This window comes from Aplidium turbinatum, chromosome 17, assembly GCF_918807975.1.
Source record: "Aplidium turbinatum chromosome 17, kaAplTurb1.1, whole genome shotgun sequence".
NCBI classification, from domain to species: Eukaryota; Metazoa; Chordata; class Ascidiacea; order Aplousobranchia; family Polyclinidae; genus Aplidium; species Aplidium turbinatum.
Genome location: NC_137488.1, coordinates 11,335,069 through 11,352,253, shown reverse-complemented (window position 1 = coordinate 11,352,253; position 17,185 = coordinate 11,335,069). Strand labels below are relative to the sequence as shown.

The following is a 17,185-nucleotide window of genomic DNA, read 5'->3' as shown; positions in this document are numbered from 1 at the left end:
TCTCCGAAAAAGGCTTTCACCGAATAGGGAACTTACCAAATCGGACTCACCGAAACAGGCCATTCCGATTCTGGAGTATGGCATATGTATTAAATTTTCTTTTTATGCAATTATGGTACCGGTACTGCTATTTTGCATTCATCAAATACTGGCATTTGCACAACAATCTAACCTCTTAGTGTAACTGTAAGTTATTAAGAATCGATTTCGCTATAGTAATAGCATTTTCAGCTTCTTCAAATAGAATCTGCAATTATAGTATCAGAAGTTGTTTGAAGTTATAGTGGAGACATAATGTTTGATGTCAAAAATGCGAATAATGCAGTGCCAATACTTTGAAACACTATGCAGTATTCACAAATTGTCAAGTGTTGATTACAAAACATTTGTTGCATGTGTTTTCGTTAGTTGATTGGTTATAAGTAAAAGTTAATCATTTAAACCTTTTTTGTTTTGCTTTCATGTGACTTTGATCCTGCACAACAGAAAACAAGCAAAGGTGACTGATGAAAGCATATTTATCTATTTGCCTTTAAATATAATTTGTCAACTGTATTTGGATGTGTGCTGCAGCTTGGCCTTTAGCTGTATATTTAATAAAAGACGTCTGGGAACGTTCAAGCTATGTAAACTGGAATGATTTCGTGCTTGGCGACCGTGACACTGCATGTAAACCGCATTACGCAACGGAGCTATCAATTCAGCATCCCTAGACGTAAAATCAATTAAAACCTTGGTGTTGTGCTTGGTCGATTAGCTAACGCATCCCAGGAGACGGATTTGTATTTGGGAGACTGTCAGACTAACGATTGGCCACGGCCAGAGAGCTTTTTGAACTTGCATGTATTACACGCTATGTTGTTCTTACATTGCCTCTCCACGGATAGAGATGATTCAGCTAATTGATCTGATTGGATTGTTACTGTATGGACTTTAATAAGTCCGTACGTCAGCAGTCAGCACCCTAGCTGCTGTTTGTGGTTCAGTCATATATTTTTTGGAACAGTGGTTTACACTATTTAGCTCAAAAACACATTCAGCAAAATATGTTTAGATTTTATTACGACCGGTGTTCCTGTAGTACCGTACTGCCTGCAAAGTTTGGCTTTTGGGTTGAAAACATGCAACCGTCATTATTGCGCAATCGTCCTGACGTGGTTTGGTTTCAGCGAATATGCCTCGTGACGATGGATGCATTGTTTTGTACTTGCTCCAGTCACAAACTAATTTTGTGTTGAATTATATAAATGAAAAAAGACTCTTCCTTATATGAGGTCACGATTGGTCCACATTTAACACAAGTATGCCTCGAAATATTGTTTTAGGAAGTTGTGATTGTGCATGTGTAATTGTGTATGGATACCTTGCTGATTCACACACGAAATAAATTATTTTTACTTTGCAATTTGACGGTTTTGTGTCATTAAAATTGTTTTATTTATTTCATATCAGCACTTTTCTATTTATTTTGCATTTTTTGATCAGCCTATCTGTACGGAAGTTATCAAGCTGTTTTATGGGATTAACTTAATCAAAATATTCTTGTGTGAAAAAACAAGTTAAAAGTGAAATTCCATATCAACTTGTTTTGTGTTTACACATTAAAACTTGTTAATTCTTCGCAAGCAACATGTAAAACTTAAATAGAATTGTCTTTGCAAGGAGACTCATTTCACTTATATATACTTTAAACTGGCCTTTCAATCTCACTGGAGCTATTCGTTTGTTACTTATTAATTTAAACTGCGTCTGATCAACGCTAGTTTGTTGCAAATTCTCCATTTCTCACACTTGCAGACCTTCGCCTTCGACCATTGTTTCTGGTCGATGGATCCTGACGAGACCGAAAAGTTCGCCGACCAGGAACAAGTCTTCAAGTGCCTCGGTGTTGAATTGCTGGACAACGCGTTTTCTGGATACAACGCCTGTATATTTGCGTACGGTCAAACAGGTACGTTCACTGCACAGCGCGCAGTCATAACAAACTTTGCAGTCGGATGATTTGATCGTTTTAAGGCGAATGTATTTCAACGTTTTCATGGCGGAGAATGTGCTTTTACGAGATTGGCCTTGGTACTGTCAATGAAAATAAAGTGGTTTCAAACGCATGATTTTGTCTTTTGAAACTACGAACAAATTAAATGTTACTGTATGAACATGTAAACACTTACGTGGTCCAAGTGCTATTATGAAATAAAATTACCACCTGAAAATGAAACTTCCATCATAGCTCTTTCATTATTTTTGATGCTGTATTTCAAAAGGAATTGCATAGTCCAAAATTATTGACCAGATTTACTGTGGTTCAATACGGGATATATTTTTGAGGTGATTTACTGAATGCAAAAGTTTATTTTGCAATAACAATAAAAAATGCACATATGCAGCACGCTGAAACCGTGAAATCATTCAAGACTTTCCTCTTTCATTGGATGGTTTGTACCTTGATTTACGTATTGAAAACTGATTCATCTGTTGAAGAAACTAAATTTTCAATTCCTAAGTTCAGCACTTAACATCAACTTTTGGTTTATTTATTTGCACAATCTGTTGCATATCTGACACCAAATATCAGAATTGTGTTGTCAATTGACTTCTTCAGGATCTGGAAAATCCTATACTATGATGGGCGGCCATGACCAGCCTGGTCTCATACCGAGATTATGTAACGTCTTGTTTGAGCGAATCGCCATTGAAACAAAAGAGGACCAATCTTTTAAAGTGGAAGTTTCTTACATGGAAATTTATAACGAAAAAGTCCGCGACCTTTTGGACCCCAGCGGGTAAGCTGTGCTTCTAAAGTTTAACTCATTATTGTTGTTTTCTTTTGGAATACAGTACGTTATCTTTTTGTTGTTTCATTGCTTTTGTAACGTCTTGTGCAGTTACGTTTTGGCATGCAATAAAATTACAATACCCAAGCAGCAAAATTGGTCCTTTTCACATTGATTCAACGTTTAAAAACAATAAATAATGCAAAAAAGACCAATTTTGCTAACCGGGAACGGCTGTACAATTATCCCGTATGTAATATCATTCAACCAACGTCTTGAAATGATAGAACGACGTAGATCAGAAGAACTTTCTGCAATGCCGCTACAGCTGTCTCTTGCTGCTGTTTCAGCTCTCAAAATTTTCAAGCTTAGTGAAGAGGAAACAAAGTTTCTTGCTGAGAACAATTCTCCACGCAACGAATCTTATTTATTTAACAGTGTTCCGATATGGTGACATTGACAAGCACCAGTCAAGCAACACTGTGGTAACTTACAATCACAGAACGAATACTTTACAACTTATTACTTGTTTAAGATTTATTCAGCCGGTTAAAATCTCACATAGAGGCAGCGTGTAGCTTTCTCATCATCAAAGGACTATGTCAGCAACATACTATTCTAAAAGACAGCGGCTATTTTTTAAGTGACATTCATTTATACTGTAGTACAATTTCTTTCAAATTTGACATCTATTTGTGTAGTGGAAGGCAGCAGCTGAAAGTTCGAGAACACAAACTCCTTGGCCCATACGTGGACGGTCTGCAGCAGTTGCTCGCCAACTCCGCTGAGACTGTGCAGGAGCTGATGTCGGAGGGAAGCAAGTCCCGTACGGTGGCCGCTACTAAGATGAACGCGGAATCTTCACGTTCGCACGCTGTTTTCACCCTGATTGTCACCCACACAATGCTTGATGTCCAATCTGGGGTAATTGTCAATTTTTCTGTGCTGATGCTGTGTACGTAATATTCTCGATGCTTATGCCCTGTGCTGCTTGTATGCATGTTTATGTTCATTTAACGCAAAAGTGAAATTCTACTGAGCCTATATTCTGCTTCGTATGAACTTTTTTAACTAGTCTAATGGTTAGCTAGTCCCATTTTACTACTTTTGGAACGATAACAGAGACGTGAGATATGCCGACTATCTGGAAACCATTATTTTGCCATCCAGTTCATACGACCCTGCTTGGGCTCAAAATCAGGCCATTTCAAAATGAGAAGTTTCCAGCACTACCTGTTCTTACTAAAATTTACTCATTGCTTTCATGCAGGTCTCTGGTGAGAGGGTGAGCAGGCTGAGCTTGGTTGACTTGGCCGGAAGCGAAAGATCCGCAAAGACAGGGGCTTCCGGGGCCAGATTGAAAGAAGGAAGCAACATAAACAAGTAAGAACGGGCACATTCCCACCCAAAAAATCAATCTTTTTTCATATAGATTCAACGTGTGGAGATGTTGTGCAAGGGCCTGATTTTGTCCCTGAGTTGTGTCTATTGTGGCTGGGCAGAAACGTAGTTAATTAAAAGAAAATTAACTTTTGTTGGACATTACTCAATCACACGGGAGCCACCAAGTACGTTAGGCCATTCCTCTGTGCTGATCCGACACGGAATATCGATGACTCGTACCAAAACAATACTAAAATAATTTGAAGCATGTAAATTTGTTGAAGTCATATTTACGTATGATTTCAAATGTGCATGAAGTATATTTTTACCAGTTTTAGGTCAGTGGTAGAAAAGAATGTGCCACTCACAGGTCGAAAATGAGGTCACCAAATGTTTTTTTTCTTCTTTTTTTAGATCTCTTACAACTCTAGGCCTGGTCATAAGCGCTTTAGCTGACCAATCTGCTGGCAAAACAAAGAATAAGTTTGTTCCATATCGAGATTCAACGCTAACTTGGATTTTAAAGGTAACATCAACAGTCACATTTTAATATGCATTTAACTGAGCAAAGGTGTTGACATCTTTCTAGCACATCATTTTGACTGACCACACAGTGTATCTGCTTTGAGGCGAACACGAAATTTGTCTGTCTTGTCCACTCAATTCAAAATGTCAACCATCAGGCATTTGTGTGGACAGTACTGAACACCACAGTTACTACCACCAAACATCATCCAAATTGGGTTTTGTCCCCATCTTGACTCGTACATGCTAGTTTCTACTCTTGTAGACGAAATGACAAGACGTTTTCCGTTTAGCGAAAGATGCCTTTTTACATCGTTTCAACATTTCAATGCAAAAAAGTGATGTTTCTCTGACTTAGTTAACCTACCCCGGTAGCTGGTTGTTGATTTGTTGGAATTGCATTGAATGATTTCTCAAACAACTTTGTTCTTCACACCAGGACAACCTTGGCGGGAATAGCCGGACGACGATGGTTGCCACTCTGAGCCCATCCGCTGATAACTATGAAGAAACGCTGTCCACACTCAGGTTCAACTTTGCTCCATTTTTTTTTATAAAAAATATTTAGACTTTCTATGTTAATTTTGTGAATATATAGAAAACATGATCCTTGTTTTGCAGTTGATTTTATAGAGGTTTTGGGCAGCTGACATACACTTTTGAGTCATCGCCTATGTTGTTGCCTTTGAATAGCAATTGTTACTTTCCTTTCCATTGTCCTTGGACTGGGAAGTAACAATTGCTAGACGACGAGCTTAGACTCCAGCTTAGCCCGGGAACTTCGTAAATCTGGGGTAGTAAAAGCATAGACCCTCGGCCCCAGAAGCTCACACGACGACGACGACGACTTCCCAGTCAGCAAATCACTTTTTTAGATTGATTGAACGCCTGGTGTGTAAGCTAGCAACTGGTTGAAATCGTAAATAAATATTTATACTGGCAACACCCATCTGTAGGTACGCGGACAGAGCAAAGCGAATCGTCAACAAAGCTGTTGTCAATGAAGATCCAAATGCTCGAATTATTCGAGAACTGCGCGAAGAAGTCGAAAAACTGCAAAGCCAACTGAAGCAATCGGAGGTTCGCTTTTCGTTTTTCATATCTTTGTGATCGTTTCAAATTGCTTTGTTTTTGGTATTGATTGAAGTTTATCAAGGAATTAATAATAAATAAGCTTTTCTTTATCTGATGTTGTTTGCAACGTTAGATTTTGGATTTTGTTTTAATGTTTACTGTGGTTCTTTTCAGAGCATGAGGGCACCAGATTTGAAAGAAAAGTTGGAAGAAAGTGAAAAATTGATACAGGAAATTTCACAAACCTGGGAAGAAAAATTAAGGAAAACAGAGCAAGTGCATAAGGTAACATGGACAATGGTTCGTGCTCTTCAATGAAATGGTAAAACTGGTTCAGTACCACATAGAATGCCAAACACTGCATATATTTGTACAACGTTACTCTTCAGTTAACTGGTCACTTGTTCATTTTCACCCATTTTACACATACTTGCAACACTGTCCATTATACAGTATAACCTCTGCGCTATTTTGACAGTCCGTGGTAATGATTTGCTATTTGACTGCCCTGGAATTTGTGATGTTTAAATCGTGAATCTGAAAGTGTTTATATAAATAATTTATCACAAACCTCAAGCACAAAAACCAACGTCTTTATGATCCAGCGTTCTCAACGTTTCGATCACTTTTGCGGCAATTTTATCGCAGTAAGCTTGTCATCACTTGCCACCTACATTTTGCAGCTCTGTGTCGTCAGTTGCTTGCTTTCTGATGACTCACTCACTTTTTCAGAAACGACAAGAAACTTTAGAAAAAATGGGGATATCGCTAGAAGCCTCTGGAATTAAACTGGAAAAAGCGAAATGCTTTTTGGTTAATTTGAACGCGGACCCCTCGTTGAATGAGTTACTTGTTTATTATTTAAAGGTAAGAAAATATTCTAAGCGTCCTCTTTTAGAGCTTTTATGCTTTCTGCTGAAGTTTTTTAATTGCAAGTTTTAGAAGCAGTCACACCAACTTTCTAAAAATCGTAATTCACCTTTTGTTTTTCTCGCTTTTGTTAATCATACTTTCTGCAGTTCAGTGAAAACTATACGTTGTCTTTACATTGATTCGTATTGCAGAAGGGACTTGCATCATTTCTTTCAATGGTCCTGATATAATCGACTGCTTGGTATGGAATTCGAATTTGCACATGTGTCTTTCTTGAAAAATGACAATTTTTTCATTGTGGATCACTCCCGTTTTTTAGAAGTGTTTCTAATGTCAATACTTAACCATCCACAACTACTTTCCAGTCGTACAGCTTGGTGGGCCAGTCAGATGAGAGTGATATTCAACTAATGGGGCTTGGAATCAACCAAAGGCACGCCGAGATGACCGCTACTGAAGAGGAAGGCGTAATCAAGGTCACTGTAACACCGCTGGAAGGAGCAAGGTAGCATACACTGGTTACGTAAATTTGGAATCAAATTTTAAAACCTTCATTTTCGCGCTCTATTTGGTTGTAACCACGTGACATTTAATGACGTAGAACCTGTGTGAACGGGAGGATTGTGGATGCAACCTGCAACCTCAGGCACGGTGATCGTATCTTGTGGGGAAACAACCATTTCTTTCGAATCAATATTCCGAAACCGGTCAAGAAAGCCGAAAATGCTCCGCTTCCCAAATCTGAAGGTGCTACCGAGGTCCAAGGGGAGCCTAAAAAAAGTCTTGGTAATTTTACATTCGTATACAGTGTAACGTCGGATAGCACTGTACTTTGTTTTAGTTTAAATAAAACGATTTGCCCAGATGTGATTAAATAGAATGTTAATCGTTTATTTCTGAACTACTGCGGTTGTTAACTGTTGTATTTTATAATTATTACACGTTTGACTGCAGTTCTATACAAAAAGTTCCATTTATACTGCGATTTCAGATACTTCTCTTAACGAGACGTTGGTCGGCTACGAACTGGCACAGCAAGAAGTTTTGCTCAACCAAGTTGAAGGTACTAGTCATAAATCGATATCAGTGAATTCAGTCTGATAAAACTTTAAAACACAATATTTGCCGCAACGTGGTTTTCGAAGTGTTAGTTTTCACTTTTTCGAGGCTCAATTTCAACCTTCTTGCGTTTCCATATCGAGGTAAGTGGCGACTTCAACTATGCAGACCACGCGTGTTTAAATTCGATTCTCTTTCAGCTCCGATACAAGAAACGATAATGAACCTGGAGCGAGAGTTTCAAAAGCTTCAAGATGGAGGCAACACCATCCAGGAAGGAATGACTAAAAATCTTTCGTTCAGCAAACTAAATGATACCGAGAGAAAGAAATACGAGCTGGTGAGTGAAGTCGATTCTTTGAAATGCGAAGATATCTAAGATTCGTTGCAAGATATCTACGATTAAAAGTTATACATCGCTTACGAAGTGACCGGATTAATATGTCTTCATCAAAGTGGCCACAGTAAGCTATTGCATGAATATTTCATACGCGCTCGAAATTGATTGTCATAAGTTCTTTGTCCGTTTGTTTGACATCGACTTTCCACACAACAAATCGGTCATTTTGTACATTAATTCAACGTCTACAGACTTTGAATCAATGTAAACAGCGACTGATTTGCTGTCTGGGATTGCTTAACTTGTGTAATGTAGTTAAGTGATCAAATTATTCGCTGGGTTTTAGCCTTTAAGTTAATTCGTTAACATTCTTCAACGAATTTTCATGCTTATTGCCTGCGTATGGTCTTTATCCTGTCTCTTGACTAGTTTCTGTGATTCCTTCAGGAAATAGATTCTCTTCGTCGCCAGCTCATCCACCTCACACCAAGCACGAGTCAAGATTCACTGGATCGTACCAACAACAGCACTCCTCCCAGACCCAGTGGAGGAGCTCATCCTACCACTCCAGATTATCATAAATACAGAAACTGGAAGGAAGAGAGGTACTTGGTGTCTTCGGGGATATAAAAACGTCGCCCAACTTGTAAATCAATCCTTTTTTACATTGTCAGACGTTGATTTAATGTACAAATGGACTGATTTTCCGGCTGGTGAAATATCGTTTGCAACATCATTGTTTTGTTGGTATAACGATGTTGAAATGACGTAGATTTCGTTGCTTGTGGGTGATTTTACATCACTAAGGCAATCATGCCTTTCCTTTCAGAGAAAAAGCTTTTCGTACCAGCATATCCAAACTGCGTGTTGAACTGGTGCGGGCGCAAGCTTTAACAAGAGAAGCCAATACACTTGCGGTTGAAATGCACAAGCTTACAGAATTCACTGTCACGCTAAGGATTCCCACCCATAACTTAACTCCCAATCGAAAGGTACCGACTCCTGTTCACAGCAAAAGCGTGTTGATTTGTTGTATATGTTTAGATTTGTCGAAAAGATTGTATAATGATGTGTTTTTTAATCGCAAGTCGAAAGTGTGAGTTTAGGAGTTTTGTAAAGATCTGAATTAATAAAATAATACTGCATATCGTAATGCAGCAAGTTGAATTCTTTGCTACTATTTGCCTGCAATAAACTGACATCAAATTATATTGCCAGAATGGAAGAATTAAATTGATAGCCGCCCCAAAGTTGTTCAACATGTTAGGAATCATGTACATTGTACGGTACCCGGTCATTTGGTCGACAGTCATTTGGTCGACAGTCATTTGGTCGACAGACATTTGGTCGACAGACATTTGGTCGACAGGCATTTGGTCGACAGACATTTGGTCGACAAGACATTTGGTCGACAGGACGTTGGGTCGACTGGACATTTGGTCGACAGAACGATTCATTTTAGGGTTAGGGTTAACTAACTCTAACTTTAACCCTAACCCAGGGTTACCTAACCCTAACTCTAACCCTAACGTAACCCTATCCCAAATGTCCTGTCGACCAAATGTCTTGTCGACCAAATGTCCTGTCGACCAAATGTCCTGTCGACCAAATGTCTGTCGACCAAATGTCTGTCGACCAAACGTCTGTCGACCAAATGACTGTCGACCAAACGACCGGCTACGCATTGTACACTGTACAGTAGGGTGTTTCATTTTTTCACCATTTTTGAAATTCAAAATGCCTGGGGTCCCATCTGGTGGTATTTGGGGTAAAAAGTTTACACCCCAAATTTTTTTCAATTATGACGTCATATTGAGGTGGTCCACGAGGTTTGAAATTTTTGGGCTTCAAAATCTCGAAATTTGGCCGTATCTCCGGAACCGCTCATCATAGATCGACAAAATTAGTATCAAAATGCGCAGAAGGGTCGGTTTCCTATACCTGATGTAAAGAATATTAAGGTCTATCTGCTTCAAAAAAAAAGTTATTTCAAAAAATCTGATTTTCGGTGTATTTTCTCCTGATGAACAGAGATCAGGTGATCAAGATAAAAGTTTTTCTGTATTTTTCTATCTTGGTAGCTGCTATTGCGTAATAATAGTCCTTGTTCGTTTTGCAAGAGATGAAATGGTAATTTGAAGGTACCGGTATTACAGTACTATTATAATATTAATGTAACTGTTGAGGAAGAGGTAGGCTATGCTGCTCACCTGCTTTAGATTAAGTGTCATTATGGCATTAAGGTCAGGTATTAGTAAGTCGATGCAAAACTTCAAGGTATTGGAGATAAATGTGCTTCCCCTGAATTCAGACATAGTCAGTCACTATTTTTACTTGAGGAAGAAAGTAGCCGAAACTAATCCTGAGTTTTTTAAGAAAATACCTCATTTCCAAAATTTAAAAGATGAACTGCTGAAAGATGTAGTTGGCATATGGAACAAAGCTGGTCTTCCAGTGCTTAGCAAACAGAGAAACCTAGCACTTCTAGCATACAATCTGCCAAAGCATCGGCACTACTATGTTTGAAACAGAGAAAAAGAAATGAAGTAGCTAGATGTCTACACAGTAGCGAAAGCGACTCTGATGGTGACATGAATTGGGAAGATGATAAGGAATACGAGCCTCTGAAACCAGCTGTTTGGGGAAAAGTGTACAAGAAAGTATATTATTTTTCCATAAATGATAGAAGTTGTGTACTTGCTGATCGTAGGATGACTTCGGTACCCCAGCAGTCAGATCTTATGAGGTCGGTTCTTGGAAAAGATCAAGTAGCTGCAATGCTGCATCACCTTTGACAGTATACCGCCAACGACAAAAAAACGAGAGAAAAATCTCTGATGGAAAGTGAGAACCTTCTCAACTCAGCTTCTGCCATGCAGTTATGTTATGATGGGCGCGTTGTCGATAAAATAGATCGATACGTTTTCTTGGGCCAACTTGTTGATGATAATGGCATGAAGCACGAAAGTGTGCTTGCTGTTAAATCTTTTCCTAAAAGTGTGTTGGTCACTGCAGAACTGATTTTTGGCACCATCATCCAGGAGGCTTGCAGAGTTCACCTATCCCAAGTATATTCAGTCATGGCTGATACGACTGCTCTCAACACGGAAAAAAGTCCGGAGTCAATACTCGACTGGTCAATTATTTTAATAATGAAGTTGGTCATGATATTCATACCCTTTAATGCATGTTCTACATAAACGAAATATATCTTTCCCATGTCATTTCTTTTGTGGACGGTGCCAAAAAGAGTCCCGGAGCAATGCAACATGAGGCTTTGCTTAACCAGATAGCAAGACTAGGCAAGCCCAGTACTGAAACCTTAACACCAACTATTATTCCGCAATAACAGCTTCTAAGAGTGCAAAAATACAGAAAAACTTTTATCTTGATCACCTGATCTCTGTTCATCAGGAGAAAATACACCGAAAATCAGATTTTTTGTAATAACTTTTTTTCTGAAGCAGATAGACCTTAATATTCTCTACATCAGGTATAGGAAACCGACCCTTCTGCGCATTTTGATACTAATTTTGTCGATCTATGATGAGCGGTTCCGGAGATACGGCCAAATTTCGAGATTTTGAAGCCCAAAAATTTCAAACCTCGTGGACCACCTCAATATGACGTCATAATTGAAAAAAATTTGGGGTGTAAACTTTTTTCCCCAAATACCACCAGATGGGACCCCAGGCATTTTGAATTTCAAAAATGGTGAAAAAATGAAACACCCTACTGTACAGTGTACACTGTACAGTGTACACTGTACAGTGTACACTGTACACCATCCACGAAATCTAGCTTTGTCTTTTTTTGTGCTGGCGAAAAACAATCGAGCGACAGTTTTCTCATCGGTCGTATTGTGTTCGAGCAGCAAGGGATGCTCTTGTGCGAGCCCGCTGTGCAAGTCGTGAGAGAAGGGAAGGATTGCCAGGTCTGGTCTGTTGAGAAGCTCTCTAATCGTTTGGTGGACATGAGGGACTTATACGAGATGCGCAAGCAAGTACAAGACAATGGAGATATCAGCACTCCGTTGACCGACGACAGTATAGTGAGTGGATGCTTGGGCAGTGGTTTGATAGCTGCTTTCTGTGTTGACGTGTTGAGTATATTCTCAACTCTAAGTTAATACTCAACTCTTTTGCATATATATTATATAATACTCAATTTATACTAAAAAAATAATTCCGAGTAAAATATAAAATTGTTTTCCTTGCTACATAGTTCCATAGAAAGTAAACTGCAGAATTTTTGCTCGATTCCTTATTCAGCCTTTTTTGAATTTTTTTTTGTTTTATAGAACAAGTCATTTAGTGATGACATCCGGGACGATCCATTCAATGAAAGTGATCACGGCCAGATACTTATCGGAGTGGCGAATGTGTTTCTGACCTGCCTGTTGCAGGATGCCCCATTGCATTATCCAGTGCCAATCATCAACCAACAGGGACAGGTATTGCTGATTTTTCAAAGCAATAACTTTCGTTTTGCCCTACTTTTTTCATTCACATCAACGTAAAATTAAAAGTATGTTTCCCATCAGTACCGAGCTTGTTCTGGCCACCTTGCTGGTCAACCTCTCCTTTTTCCCTTTTAGGAGTAATTTGTCTTTTGTAATGAGAAAACAATCTATTGCTGTAAGGCGGACATAGTGCTCCATGTGACATTCGTCTTAGCTATGAACAGAAGGCTGAGTGCCAGACACACAGTGGTTACTACTTCAGTCTTGTGATGGCAGCTTGAAAGAAGGTCTTATGGTACACTGTTTTAATTAGTTGATTTTAACTCCAATTGCATCATGACTAAGTTTGCTTTTGTTCCTAAAAGGTTGCTGGAAAATTACTGGTTGGAGTACAACGAGTGTCTGGTCACATACCCGACCATCTGATCTTCGAGGATGGAGGAGACGACAGCTCCGACTCCAAGGTGGTCGTCGATCACAAGAAGGATGGGGGAGGCTCCAGTACATCTTGTGACATAACTTCGGAGCTGGAAGATGCTTCGGACTCGAGCAGTGGAGTGGGATCAAGCTTAAGCACCGATCCTCCTGTGGACCCTTTAAAGATCATAGGAGGATCAAATCAAGTCCTGGATGCGTCGAACTCTTCCTTATCCTCTGTTTCTTTTCCTGTTACTCCAGTTATTTTACTAGATGACAAGAAACCTCGCAGAAAACCTGTTCCACAAATGACATGCAGGTAGTTTCAGTGACGTTAGCATTGCATAATGTTTCCATGTTAGAATTATTGTTTCCAGCTTCTTGCAATATGATGTGCCATTAATGTGTTTTACGTTGTTTGTTGTGAACTTTCGTGCCAATGGAGCAAATCTTTTCTTTTGACTTGTTATTTGTGCAGTAGGCGTGTTTATCAATACATACGGTGAATCACATGCCATTATATACACACTGTGACTTACACAAGCCGTTTCTGCTCAGAGTGTCAATACTAGAAGCCCAAGGCCTGCCATCAACGTTATCACATTTTGTGGAGTGCCAGTACTCGTTTCTCGATTGTCAGAAGCTCATCAAAGTCCCGCCTGACCTCAGCCCTGACGAAGTGTCTCCCAAACGAAGGTAAATCCGGAATTTTGATAAACCATAAAAGTGATGACATCATTCTGCCGAGTTGAAATTGAAACTTTTTTGTTTTTTTTTATCAACTGTCGCTTGATGCATAACTGAGTGATAGAAGCTCTTACATCATGATCGGGATACGGTTCGATACCTCTTGAGAGCACACGACTGATTGTGTTTTTACCAAGTCACTTAATGCCATGCTTGAAATTGGTGTCCTTGTCTTCTCATCCACTACTGTGAATCTAAATCAGCCTCAAAGAAATAGCCTAGATGCACTAAAACAATAATGTGATGATTTGCTTAAAGCACATAGATGTGAACTTTTATTTTTGTGCGGTGATAATTTCTTGTTAACATCCACATTTTTTGCGTTTGATAAAAATTATATCCCGTTTTTCCAGATCTCGCTTAAACATCCGGTTCAACTATTCCATGGAGTTCACTTGCAACATCACCGAAGAACTGGTGGATCGTCTCACTTCAAATGCTTCATTGGCCATTGAAGTCTGGGGTCATCGTGATCGGTACCATAACAACGTCTCCAGAACTCCATCGCAGCTGTCTCACGCTTCCTCCACGGCATCATCAAACTCTTCTTCTCCTCCCACTAGCAGAAGGATGAGAGGAAGGGCTCCTCTTAAAACGAGAGACAACCGTGCCCGAGGGCAGAGTCTTCGCTCAGAAAAAACCAAGTCGTTAAAAGAAAGGTAAAACTAATTTCGTTCTTTTTATGCCCAGTCCTAACTGACAAATCACTTCTTTCTTACATTGATTCAACCCGTACAAATGTTAAGTCAACGTAAAAAAGACCCATACTGGCTGAAGTGCTGATCCTTGTTCTATCAGTAGAAGGGGTAGCCCAGCTGCGTTTTTACTAATTTTATTATTTACTCACGATACTCGCATCAATATTTGACTCTTTGCGGCAGAAGATAGTTTGGTATTAACTTCTTTCGTTGATGAAGGTGGAGCGAGGTGATAAAGAGGCTAAAAGTCGACGTATCGATTCAAGAGCTGGGCGATAGTGGCGATTACGAACCCGTTGAGATATCGGTCAAGCCCGAAGTCCAAAGTGTTGGGACGTTTCAGTTGAAACAGGTTTGAAATTTTGAGTTGGTTTGTTTGTTTGTAATCAAACCTGCTTAGATTTAGGTTTTTAGAAACACAAAGCCAGCATCACCTTCCTACTTTGGCATCCGCGAAAGTTCCGTGCTAGGAGCCAATGCGAGAAGTCATTTTCTTCCGAGAACAATCTTCGGCAATCTGCCACCTTTGCTCATTGTGATGTCACTGGTTGCGAGACCTGCAGTCACTGTGTTCATCTGCCGCGATACTTGTTTCTTGCGGGTTAATTTCAAGAACGTCACGTGTGTAGTGTTCTTTCTGAACGTGAAGCTAAGCCAGCATACGAGGTTGTGAGGCTTGATGCAACATAGTAAAGTTTCTTTTACTGTATTTATTTGTTGATGAGGAAGCTTTCGCTATCAATGTATTCAACAGCAGACTAGACTATGAGTGCAACTCTCTTAACGTAACACGCTGATCAGCCAAGGTATTTGTATATCTATGGTCTGGCACTATCGGTCCTATCGAATAGAAATATCGCAGTTGTTTAGTGATTTTCATCAAAATAATATTATGCATTTATGCTTTTAAGATGAGTTTTGTCGATAATTTTTTTGTTAGAGGTCTTCGCATAATATGACCATTCATTTTCAGGGCCAATCACGACGAATCCAGATTAATATCAGTCCCTTGCCCAGCTCGGGAACCATGCCTTTAATTTGTGAAAGCATTGCCTCGGTCTACGCTGGCAGCATCCACTGCACTTCGAATAGAGATAGGTCAGTTGTTCTTGAATTTTATCGCATTTTGTTGGAGACGTGCTTGCATTGTTTCCTTGGCGGTGCTGCCAAGCCATAACGATTAGCTTTGAATGAACATTTCTCAGCTAACTCAAGAAAGAAAGCTGCCCAAGCATAAGTTGACTGAGACTTGGCCCATAGAAGGATCAGTCGTTTCAAAATGTCGAAAACTTCCATAAATCCAGGAAAGTTGAAAAACTTGCACTCTTGACAGCACGCGCTGATCCAGATCTTCAACTCGCAAAAACTTACAAACTCTAAAGTCAATATTTTATCAAACTTTTAAGACAAAATTTCCACTTTCTTCAGTTGAAATTTCGAACTTCGATCTAGTATGGATGTTTTTGTTACATTGTCGACGTTGTTTTGATTTTAAACTGTTTGTCTCGCAGAGGGTTAGACAGTTATCAGGACAGGGACTTAACCGACCTGCGCGAGAAGTGGCTGAAAGCGCTCGATCGGAGGAAGACCCATCTTGACAAGCAAATAAAGAATTCAACGAGCAAAGAAAGTATGGCGTGATTAATGGTGGTCACGTGATCAACGACGGTCACGTGATTATCTTGATGACCCGTTTCGTACCTCACACCACCATGCGAAAGTTTATTTTAGAACGTGAATTGTTTACACCGGAGGAACAGATTCTTATCACTCGTTTTTGTCTTTGAAAAGTATCTTTGATTTCTCAGTGGTGTTTAGTTGACTTTTTTTAAAACAACGTAGCAAAAGGAAGACTTCCAATCAACTTAGTTTCTTTTATGACTGTTTACTTTTATTGTTTTGAGCAGAAATAGGATTCTTAGTCAAAACAGTTTTTCAGCTTACAGTACAGTATATTGCATTCTGAAGATTTTTGATGATATTAAGTCGAAAACTGTTTTGTCAAGTAAGAAACAAACATGACGGTTGAAAGTCCACGACTTTTACTGCCAACGGTGTTGGCACTTAAGCCACTGGTTCCTAGGAAAAACGATGGCAACCTTTTCGTAATGCTGCAATATAGATCAATATCAACTTGTGCGCAGATAAAACGGAATTGGAAAGAGAACGAGAGGTCAGATTGTTTGATCAGTGGGTCATGCTGACGGAGGAGAGAAACGCCGTGCTAGCGCCAACTGCCGACAGCGGAGTACCAGGTTCTCCTGCCTCTTGGTGAGTGCTCATTTTTTTCATCTACCACAATCTTGGATCATATGTTTTTCTAAACCGAGCACTTCATGTATTCGACAGGATACCACCGCCATCGTTCGAGATGCATGTCCCGATCGTGTTTTTGGATCTAAATTGTAAGTGCTTGTTTTCATCGGGAGATTTTCTCAATTAAACTGCGTTGATCGAATACAATTTGCTCTTTCGCGCCCAGCATCATTTTAGTTTAGAATTATGTTCGTTGATGCGTGACACAAACCTTTGTTTCGTAACAAAATATCTAAAAAATTATCGAGCTCTTTTAAAATGGGTGTCGCTTGATTAGAAATATCAAGATCGTGGGGGACAAAAATTTGAAATTGTGGAAAATTTCAAGTTCTAGACATTGGTATCAGAAATCGAGCCCTGTCAAAAAGCCCGGCAAAATCACCTGGGTTTTCCAATCAAACTACGGAAAACGTTGTGCGCGAAAGAGTTGGACTTGGTATTTTTGCATCAAAGCTTTGCAACATAACTAAAGCTTTTGCATTGATTCTGCGTATTCTGATTGGTTAAGGTCAGCTGG

At 39.5% G+C, this 17,185-nt stretch overlaps 1 protein-coding gene across 1 annotated transcript in view; it reads left to right on the top strand.

Moving 5' to 3' along the window:
* The window catches only part of LOC145786764 (kinesin-like protein KIF13A), a 29,158-nt gene that overhangs the window by 6,134 nt on the left and 5,839 nt on the right, over window positions 1–17,185 (top strand). The window contains exons 3-28 of the mRNA XM_082598500.1: window positions 487–499; window positions 1,798–1,951; window positions 2,603–2,783; window positions 3,476–3,698; window positions 4,045–4,157; window positions 4,572–4,683; window positions 5,122–5,210; window positions 5,639–5,762; window positions 5,931–6,041; window positions 6,489–6,623; window positions 6,995–7,134; window positions 7,231–7,415; window positions 7,621–7,692; window positions 7,889–8,028; window positions 8,476–8,633; window positions 8,858–9,020; window positions 11,903–12,079; window positions 12,329–12,481; window positions 12,856–13,226; window positions 13,466–13,603; window positions 14,008–14,313; window positions 14,572–14,704; window positions 15,326–15,450; window positions 15,864–15,982; window positions 16,497–16,623; window positions 16,702–16,757. Of these exons, the coding sequence (XP_082454626.1) occupies window positions 487–499; window positions 1,798–1,951; window positions 2,603–2,783; window positions 3,476–3,698; window positions 4,045–4,157; window positions 4,572–4,683; window positions 5,122–5,210; window positions 5,639–5,762; window positions 5,931–6,041; window positions 6,489–6,623; window positions 6,995–7,134; window positions 7,231–7,415; window positions 7,621–7,692; window positions 7,889–8,028; window positions 8,476–8,633; window positions 8,858–9,020; window positions 11,903–12,079; window positions 12,329–12,481; window positions 12,856–13,226; window positions 13,466–13,603; window positions 14,008–14,313; window positions 14,572–14,704; window positions 15,326–15,450; window positions 15,864–15,982; window positions 16,497–16,623; window positions 16,702–16,757 (3,818 nt within the window). The remainder of the gene's footprint in view (window positions 1–486; window positions 500–1,797; window positions 1,952–2,602; window positions 2,784–3,475; window positions 3,699–4,044; window positions 4,158–4,571; window positions 4,684–5,121; window positions 5,211–5,638; window positions 5,763–5,930; window positions 6,042–6,488; window positions 6,624–6,994; window positions 7,135–7,230; window positions 7,416–7,620; window positions 7,693–7,888; window positions 8,029–8,475; window positions 8,634–8,857; window positions 9,021–11,902; window positions 12,080–12,328; window positions 12,482–12,855; window positions 13,227–13,465; window positions 13,604–14,007; window positions 14,314–14,571; window positions 14,705–15,325; window positions 15,451–15,863; window positions 15,983–16,496; window positions 16,624–16,701; window positions 16,758–17,185) is intronic.